Below are 10,000 nucleotides of genomic sequence, written 5' to 3' on the forward strand. Positions count from 1 at the left end.
CCCTGTGTCTGCATGGGTTTCCTCCGGGTGACTGTCTGTAAGGAGTGTGGTGTGTTCTCCCTGTGTCTGCATGGGTTTCCTCCGGGTGACTGTCTGTGAGGAGTGTGGTGTGTTCTCCCTGTGTCTGCATGGGTTTAAATAATGTTAAATAATGTTTAAATAATGAATGTATTTAGTGTTTTTAATAATAATTCAGAATTGCATTTTAATTATTTTTCACTTTTACAGTTTATTTACCTGCTTTTTCTCTCCTGTCCATCAGACATTCAACAGCCTGATAGAACTAGTCACATCTTGTGGAAACTACAGTCAGTACCGCCGTCGCTTTGCAGAATGCTCTGGGTTTAAGTTCCCCATCCTGGGCGTCCATCTGAAGGATCTGATCGCGGTACATGTGGCCCTTCCAGACTGGACGGACCCAGAGAAGACTCGAGTCAACCTCACAAAGACTCAGCAGCTCTATGCCATTCTGCAGGAGCTCGCACTCGTACAGACCACCCCGCCCAGCATAGAAGCCAACACTGATCTCCTCAACCTGCTCACGGTGAGTGTGTACAGCTGAGTGGAATGTGTAGGCGTAAGGTGGCTGGTGGATGTGTGATACGGTACCTGTCAAGGGCAAAATATAACAGTATTTTAAGGAAGGAAAGATTTCTCGGTGTGGGCAAGTTTAGAAAATCGAATAAAATATTTTTTTACTGTTGGATGCAGTGTTATTTTTCATAGTGAACATACAGTATGAGCTCATATACAGTGCAAAATAATAACCAGCCGACACAGTTCACTTTAGATCAAATGCAGTTTGTCTGTCTGCGTTTTTGGTCTGTGCTTATTTTTAATGTGTAAAATAAGCTTTGCAGATTCAAGATACTTTTAAAGGAGACATATTCTACCCGCTGCCAATAGGGAACAATCTGGACAGGGCTTTTTAGACAGGGGGGAGCACGCTGCTGTGGTGTTTGATCCTTGTGGTTGTTTGGTTAAAGCAGGAACAGTCTTAGTGAAACATCTGTGACCTACTTGGGTCGTCTTTGGGCTCGCCCATAAATAGTGATTGGAGAGACTGAGGTGAGGGGGCGGGGCAATACTAAAGTCTCTGAACTTCATCTCAGAAATGGAGCAGAATCAGAACGGCTCGTTTTATACCAAACATTGACTGACTGAGTGGTCCTGTTTCACAGTGTGTGTGTTTGAGTCTACCCAGTCCACTCCATCTCATCACCACACCTTACTCCCTTCATGTATGGAGCGATGGTGCTGTGAGGGAGGGCTGAGACACACACCTGAGTCCCGCCTCTCATCGTGTGCGACCGGTGGAATTGTGTGTGAAATGAGCGATGGTGTGTTTTCACAAAGAGATGAAGAGTTTCTAACATCGCACTTCAGCTTTATCTCGAATGACCTCAGATTCTGATCGGATGTCTTTTAGAAAGGATTTAAGAAGATCAGCAACGATCCAGGACACGCCCTCACACCCCAGGTCTCTTAGGAAGCTTTTCTGTGTAAATGAACTCCACAGGTTTTTTTCTACAAAGTTTCTACATATTTATTTTGGAGTCGACTCAGAGTGAATCTATCTGCTTCAACTCAACCACAACTCCACTTTAGTTAGACCAGATATCAGCTTGTGTTGTGGACCAACTCTGGGCCATGTAAGTCAAATTTGGCCCAAGTCCGACCCAAGAAACACGTACCGTAACCAAGCCGGGTCCGGGTTATGAAATGTTGTCCATATCCGGCCCAAACAACATATGTCTGTGTTGTTATTGAGCCGTATAGTACCAGAAGTGGGACAGGTTTGGCCCCCATTTTTTGCTACTCTGAGATAACTGAACCTACACAGTTCTTCTGAGGTTTGATACTGTACATTCAGTACAGGTTCGATTCCCACTCCGGGGGTTGGAGAGGGGGGAGGGGGGGGGGGGGGGGGAGGGTGGGGGGGGGGTGGGGGGGAGGTAGTGAGGGGTGGGGTGATGTATGGGAGGAGTGTGGTGTGTTCTCTCTGTGTCTGCGTGGGTTTCCTCCGGGTGACTGTCTGTGAGGAGTGTGGTGTGTTCTCCCTGTGTCTGCGTGGGTTTCCTCCGGGTGACTGTCTGGGAGGAGTGTGGTGTGTTCTCCCTGTGTCTGTGTGGGTTTCCTCCGGGTGACTGTCTGTGAGGAGCGTGGTGTGTTCTCCCTGTGTCTGTGTGGGTTTCCTCCGGGTGACTGTCTGTGAGGAGTGTGGTGTGTTCTCCCTGTGTCTGTGTGGGTTTCCTCCGGGTGACTGTCTGTGAGGAGTGTGGTGTGTTCTCCCTGTGTTTTAAGGTTTTAAATCAAACCCGTAGAGCAAAACTAATTAAAGCCAATGTGTCTCACTTCAGATGAGGTATTTGCATCTAATTGTGTAATGTGTTCTGTAATGAACATCTTTGAACCATTACATTTGTGACCCCCTTGTCTTTGCTGTAGCATTTCCAGCTGGAGAACTGCTCTATTCATGGGAAGCTCTTTCCTAAAGACTGAGTATTCTCTGCCTGCTCCAGGTGTTCGTGAGAGATACAGCGCTGCCTAATTTCCAGGGCAAGTCAGAGATAACTCTTTTTATGGTGCAGAGTTGAAGGGCACAAGGAGGGCTTGCAGTCTTCCCGATCAATATTCAATTTTCTCACATTGGGGGGAAACCAAATTTGTTTACGTCAGGCGAAAGATTGATGTTTGTGTTCAGGCAGAAGGGCATTGGGCAGTGCACCGCGATGTGAAATATTGGGGGGTGTTTCTCTGAACTGGCCTTCAGAAGGAGCTCAGAATCACTCACGCTGAAGCCATGAAGGGCAGGCTTCGGTTATTTAACATTAACACGCTTTCAGTGGCACTGTATTAATCAGTTACTGAGCTTAGACTGTTCAAGCTGTTTCTATTTATACAGCAGTTTATTCTTACACTGAAAAACTGCAAGCAAACGAACAGGGTTGATCAGTCTGATGGATTCGGAACGTCTGATCATTTAAGGCAGCAACATGGCCAGTTTGAAACAGGCTTTTAGTTAAAGTGGAGCCACTTAGGGTTAATTATGAGCCACTTAGGTAAACTGCATCTCAGGGAATATTTTTAAAGCCCCCTCTGGCCATTTCTTAAACTCTTAAAAGCCCCGCTCTGCTCAGAAAGATTTAGAAGTTATTACTAAGAACAAAGGCCACACCCTGAACATTCCTAGTATTGGTTCCTTAGGTGTGTGAGATATGAAACCCTGTTTCTGTCTTAATTTGTGTTTCTGAAACTGTGTTTGGGACGCAGCAGTTTCAAAGTGGAAATGTGGACTGGGTGGTCTTGTTTCACAATGTGTTTGTTGGTGGGCTCCGGATGCCCACTTTAAAATAACACTAATTTGGTTTGGATATTTCTTAAATATTTTTTGCTCCTCGGGCTCTCCCTAGTATAACTTATTTTTACAGCACTGTACTGAAACAGTGTGGAGGGTGCTGGGTGGTTTCCTACCCTCCTCTAAAAGTTACGTAATTTAGTTCCTTATTACAGCTAAGTGAAGCATCAGAATGATTTTGAAGCTGCAATTTTAATGTGAAAATATTGCATATTGTTCCTTTAATGTATACTTTTGGGCGGCACGGTGGTGCAGCAGGTAGTGTCGCAGTCACATAGCTCCAGGAACCTGTGAGGAGTGTGGTGTGTTCTTCCTTTGTCTGCGTGGGTTTCCTCCGGGTGACTGTCTGTGAGGAGTGTGGTGTGTTCTCCCTGTGTCTGCGTGGGTTTCCTCCGGGTGACTGTCAGTGAGGAGTGTGGTGTGTTCTTCCTTTGTCTGCGTGGGTTTCCTCCGGGTGACTGTCTGTGAGGAGTGTGGTGTGTTCTCCCTGTGTCTGCGTGGGTTTCCTCCGGGTGACTGTCTGTGAGGAGTGTGGTGTGTTCTCCCTGTGTCTGCGTGGGTTTCCTCCGGGTGACTGTCTGTGAGGAGTGTGGTGTGTTCTCCCTGTGTCTGTGTGGGTTTCCTCCGGGTGACTGTCTGTGAGGAGTGTGGTGTGTTCTCCCTGTGTCTGTGTGGGTTTCCTCCGGGTGACTATCTGTGAGGAGTGTGGTGTGTTCTCCCTGTGTCCGCATGGGTTTCCTCTGGGTGACTGTCTGTGAGGAGTGTGGTGTGTTCTCTCTGTGTCTGCATGGGTTTCCTCTGGGTGACTGTCTGTGAGGAGTGTGGTGTGTTCTCTCTGTGTCTGCATGGGTTTCCTCTGGGTGACTGTCTGTGAGGAGTGTGGTGTGTTCTCCCTGTGTCTGTGTGGGTTTCCTCCGGGTGACTATCTGTGAGGAGTGTGGTGTGTTCTCTCTGTGTCTGCATGGGTTTCCTCTGGGTGACTGTCTGTGAGGAGTGTGGTGTGTTCTCCCTGTGTCTGCATGGGTTTCCTCCGGGTGCTCCGTTTTCCTCCCACAGCCAAAAACACACGTTGGTAGGTGGTAAGTGTTCGTAGGTGTGTGTGTGTGAGTGAATGTGTGAGTGTGTGTTGCCCTGTGAAGGAATGATGCCCCCTCCAGGGTGTATTCCCACCTTGCGCCCAGTGATTCCAGGTAGGCTCTGGACCCACCGTGACCCTGAACTGGATAAGGGTTACAGATAATGAATGAATGTGTGTATACTTTTACACAACATATGATTTTTTTCATATGTCCACTTTAATATATATCAATATGAGGTGCAGTTGCAGAATAATAGAAATATTCCTGTATATTATATTTCCCTGTAACTTGTGGATCCAGCTCAGAAGGGTGCTGTTAACAGAAGAGATGTAGCGTATGGAAAGTGTACTGAAATGACTCAGCTGAAATGGCACCTTTTCACCCCAGCACATTTCCTGTACCTGTTTTTTGTTTTTCCCCATGCACATTTTCACATCAGTGAACAATCAGCGGTGTTAACTCTCAGTCCTCATGGGATGCATTTCATGTATTTACTCTAGTACAATTCTGGGAATTATGGCCAGTGCGTATCAGAGAAAAGCAGCATTCCTGTCCTCCCTTATGTGCTGCGGGATTAGACCTGTTAAAACACATACACACACACACATACACACACACACACACACACACACACACACACACACAGACACACACACACACACACAGACACATACACACACACACACACACACACACACACACACACACACACACACACACACAGACACACACACACACACTTTGGAGTACAGTGGGAGGACTCCACAAACAATAGTTGCTACTCCTCATACAGGCCAAGTGCAGGAATGTGGTTGTACACATAGGAAATTGACTTTATAAAAATACAATGGACCTTTTGTGCAGCCTTCCTCTCTTAACAAAGACCCACTATAGGAAGAAGCTGGAACTGTGCTATGGAAATTACTCTCTATGCATCACTGCATTTTCTCTGTGTGTGATGTGTAAAATGATTTAAATATGACATCAGGTGCAATTCCTACCTCACTGCAGAGAGAGAGAGAGAGAGAGAGAGAAACAGAGGAACACAGAGAGAGAGAGAGAGAGAGAGAGAGAGAGAGAGAGAGAGAGAGAGAGAGAGAGAGAGAAAGAGAGAGAGAGAAACAGAGAGAGAGAGAGAGAGAGAGAGAGAGAGAGAGAGAGAGAGAGAGAAACAGGAACACACACAGAGAGAGAGAGAGAGAGAGAGAGAGAGAGAGAGAGAGAAACAGAGGAACACAGAGAGAGAGAGAGAGAGAGAGAGAGAGAGAGAGAGAGACAGAGGAACACACACACACAGAGAGAGAGAGAGAGAGAGAGAGAGAGAGAGAGAGAGAGAGAGAAACAGAGGAACAGAGAGAGAGAGAGAGAGAGAGAGAGGCCTAAAGGCTGTGCCTTATTAAATCTGTCTACAGTGGACCCATGCATTCATTTCAAACCCATTAACCTTTATGTGACAGCATCAACATTTTACAAATTGGCTTCTCTGTAAACTGCTCATTCTCAAGAGAGACCTTTCTATTTGTTAGTCTTCCCAAGTGAATCTGGGGGATCTGGAAGTCCACTCTGGCTCCAAACAGGACAGATCATTAGCGGGAGAGAGTGTGTGCACAGGTATCATATGAAGACAAATGAAATGTCTGAAGGAATAACATTAAAAAGGAAATATTATGAAAAAGTCACTTTTTCAACACCTGTGCAAAAGTAATGTGTGATCTGGAGCCCACAAACACACACACTGTGAAACAAGACCACACATACAGTTTTCTTTGAGGTGCCTATGTCAGAAAACATGGGATAAAACGAGCCGGTCTGATTCTGCTCCGCTGCTAACGTCAAGTGCAGAGACATTAAAAATGCCCCGCCCCCTCGTCTGAGTCTGTCCAATCACAGCGCTGGACCTGTGTGAGAGTGCAAAGATTAGGTTAAATGCAACAAAACAGACACAACTTTTCAAAGTAAATACAGAGAAAACAAGAACGGAGAAGAAAGAGAACAGAGTGAAAACGGCTAAAAACCAGAGCTTCTGCTCCTCGCTCCTCACTGCTGTGCGCTCGGGGTCAGGGTGAACAGCGAGCGGCTCGTTATCATTTAAAGGAACAGGTGCTGAAAGTTCTGAACAGGGCTTTTTAGACAGGGGGAGAACGCTGCTGAGGTGTTTGATCCTTGTGGTGTTTTGACTAAAGCAGGTTACATTAAGACCCCAGAACAATCAAAGTTCTCAGAGTTATGAGGTTTATGTGAAGTATAAGCCCTGCCCTATTACTCACGTGTCATGGGTTTGGTCAGAACTTTTATTTTGTGGGAAGAGTATTTTAGAAACATGTTGTTGCTGTGTGATTTATGCAGGTTTCACTGGACCAGTATCACACAGAAGAGGAGATATACCAGCTGTCTTTACAGAGGGAACCACGCAGCACTAAACCAGCTGTGAGTTACAAGCGAGAGCCAAGGATAAATAGGGTTTCATTCCAAAATGCTGCTTTTTCCCAGTGTAACAGTTTTGTTGTAAGTGTTAGGAAGGGTTTGAAGAGAATAACAGCTGACAGCTTTGTTATTTTAATAAAGATGGTAATGATGTGTGCCTCTCAGCAGGTTTGTTTCATTCTGGTGGAGACTGAGTCTAATGCTGAAGGGAGACACTGTGGCGCTGCAGGTCGAGTTGCTGTCAGACAGCTCCAGGGTCACGGGGTTGTGGGTTCAATCTCAGCCTCGGGTCACTGTCTGTCAGGAGTGTGGTGTTCTCTCTGTGTCTGTGTGGCGTTCCTCCAGGTGCTCCTTTATTTCTGCCACAGTCTGAACACACACATTGGAGTGGAGTGACATTGTCCACAGGTGTGTGTGTTTGTGTGTGTGTGCGAGTGAATGGGTGAGTGTGTGAAACTGTCCACAGGGGTGAGTGTGTGAGTGAATGGGTGAGTGTGTGAATGTGTGAGTGATTGAGTGAGTGTGTGAATCTGTCCACAGGTGTGAGTGTGTGAGTGACCGGGTGAGTGTGTGACACTGTCCACAGGTGTGAGTGTGTGAGTGACTGGGTGAGTGTGTGACACTGTCCACAGGTGTGAGTGTGTGAGTGACCGGGTAAGTGTGTGACACTGTCCACAGGTGTGAGTGTGTGAATCTGTCCACAGGTGTGAGTGTGTGAGTGAATGGGTGAGTGTGTGAATGTGTGAGTGATTGAGTGAGTGTGTGAATCTGTCCACAGGTGTGAGTGTGTGAGTGACCGGGTGAGTGTGTGAATCTGTCCACAGGTGTGAGTGTGTGAGTGAATGGGTGAGTGTGTGAATGTGTGAGTGACTGGGTGAGTGTGTGAATCTGTCCACAGGTGTGAGTGTGTGAGTGACCGGGTGAGTGTGTGACACTGTCCACAGGTGTGAGTGTGTGAGTGACTGGGTGAGTGTGTGACACTGTCCACAGGTGTGAGTGTGTGAGTGACCGGGTAAGTGTGTGACACTGTCCACAGGTGTGAGTGTGTGAGTGAATGGGTGAGTGTGTGAATGTGTGAGTGATTGAGTGAGTGTGTGAATCTGTCCACAGGTGTGAGTGTGTGAGTGACCGGGTGAGTGTGTGAATCTGTCCACAGGTGTGAGTGTGTGAGTGAATGGGTGAGTGTGTGAATGTGTGAGTGACTGGGTGAGTGTGTGAATCTGTCCACAGGTGTGAGTGTGTGAGTGACCGGGTGAGTGTGTGAAAATGTCCACAGGTGTGAGTGTGTGAGTGACTGGGTGAGTGTGTGAATCTGTCCACAGGTGTGAGTGTGTGAGTGTGTGAATGTGTGAGTGATTGAGTGAGTGTGTGAATCTGTCCACAGGTGTGAGTGTGTGAGTGACTGGGTGAGTGTGTGACACTGTCCACAGGTGTGAGTGTGTGAGTGACTGGGTGAGTGTGTGACACTGTCCACAGGTGTGAGTGTGTGAGTGTGTGAATGTGTGAGTGATTGAGTGAGTGTGTGAATCTGTCCACAGGTGTGAGTGTGTGAGTGACCGGGTGAGTGTGTGACACTGTCCACAGGTGTGAGTGTGTGAGTGACTGGGTGAGTGTGTGACACTGTCCACAGGTGTGAGTGTGTGAGTGAATGGGTGAGTGTGTGAATGTGTGAGTGATTGAGTGAGTGTGTGAATCTGTCCACAGGTGTGAGTGTGTGAGTGACCGGGTGAGTGTGTGAATCTGTCCACAGGTGTGAGTGTGTGAGTGAATGGGTGAGTGTGTGAATGTGTGAGTGACTGGGTGAGTGTGTGAATCTGTCCACAGGTGTGAGTGTGTAAGTGACCGGGTGAGTGTGTGAAACTGTCCACAGGTGTGAGTGTGTGAGTGACTGGGTGAGTGTGTGAATCTGTCCACAGGTGTGAGTGTGTGAGTGTGTGAATGTGTGAGTGATTGAGTGAGTGTGTGAATCTGTCCACAGGTGTGAGTGTGTGAGTGACTGGGTGAGTGTGTGACACTGTCCACAGGTGTGAGTGTGTGAGTGACTGGGTGAGTGTGTGAATCTGTCCACAGGTGTGAGTGTGTGAGTGAATGGATGAGTGTGTGAATGTGTGAGTGAGTGAGTGTGTGAATCTGTCCACAGGTGTGAGTGTGTGAGTGAATGGGTGAGTGTGTGAATGTGTGAGTGAGTGAGTGTGTGAATCTGTCCACAGGTGTGAGTGTATGAGTGAATGGGTGAGTGTGTGAATGTGTGAGTGATTGGGTGAGTGTATGATGGACCGGTGCTCTGTCAAGGTTGTGCTAATACTTTGCGCCCAGTGATTCTCTGTAGGCTCTGGACCCACTGTGACCCTGATGAGGATGAAGTGATTACAGAAGATGAATGAATGAAGGAATGTTAGTGTTCAATTAATGATCATCGTGAAAGCAGTCTATAGCACTTTGGAATGAAACCCTTTGCCTGATCTGAACACAACTGGTACAGTCTCCAGATGAACTTACATATTCTAACATGGATTTTATTATCGTTATTGTCTGATCAGAACTCAAGCTCCACCCCCAGTTCAACAGCAAAGCGACCGTCAATGATCGATGAATGGGCAGCTTCAGTGAAACCCAAAGCAGATCCCGCCATCATCACAAAACACATTGAAAAAATGGTTGATGTAAGTTCATTTGTTTAATGGTTTTGCTCAAAGCTTATAGATTTAGATGTGTTTCAGCTGAGCTATGTTTATTACAGCTGTTGTGTTTAATAATACGTGTTTGACTGTTGAGGTTCATAGAGGACTGTTCCCATGTCATGTTCCCTTGTCTGCAGTCTGTGTTCAAGAATTTTGACACTGATGGAGACGGTCATATTTCCCGCGAGGAGTTTGAGAGCATCAGGAATAACTTCCCTTATCTCAGCAAGTTTGGAGAGCTGGACACCAACCAGTGAGTGTAGAAATATGACATTATCCTGAGGCACTGGTCTCTACTCTCTGAAGCCTTTACACTCAGTAGTAACAGTTTATATCCAGTGCAAGTGGCGCATTTTTCTCAGCGTGCGTTCTTGGCATGTGTCTGCTGTGTCTATGTAAGAAGCAGAATGCGCATTAACTTATCAATAATGAAATAATAAATTGAAGGTAAATGTATT

General features: G+C 46.7%; 1 protein-coding gene across 1 annotated transcript in view; it reads left to right on the forward strand.

Moving 5' to 3' along the window:
- The window catches only part of LOC136685450 (RAS guanyl-releasing protein 2-like), a 25,953-nt gene that overhangs the window by 5,312 nt on the left and 10,641 nt on the right, over nucleotides 1-10,000 (forward strand). The window contains exons 2-5 of the mRNA XM_066659378.1: nucleotides 263-544; nucleotides 6,784-6,864; nucleotides 9,402-9,524; nucleotides 9,680-9,795. Coding sequence (XP_066515475.1) covers nucleotides 263-544; nucleotides 6,784-6,864; nucleotides 9,402-9,524; nucleotides 9,680-9,795 — 602 coding nt within the window. The remainder of the gene's footprint in view (nucleotides 1-262; nucleotides 545-6,783; nucleotides 6,865-9,401; nucleotides 9,525-9,679; nucleotides 9,796-10,000) is intronic.

This window comes from Hoplias malabaricus, unplaced genomic scaffold (genome assembly GCF_029633855.1).
Source record: "Hoplias malabaricus isolate fHopMal1 unplaced genomic scaffold, fHopMal1.hap1 scaffold_102, whole genome shotgun sequence".
Classification (NCBI taxonomy): Eukaryota; Metazoa; Chordata; class Actinopteri; order Characiformes; family Erythrinidae; genus Hoplias; species Hoplias malabaricus.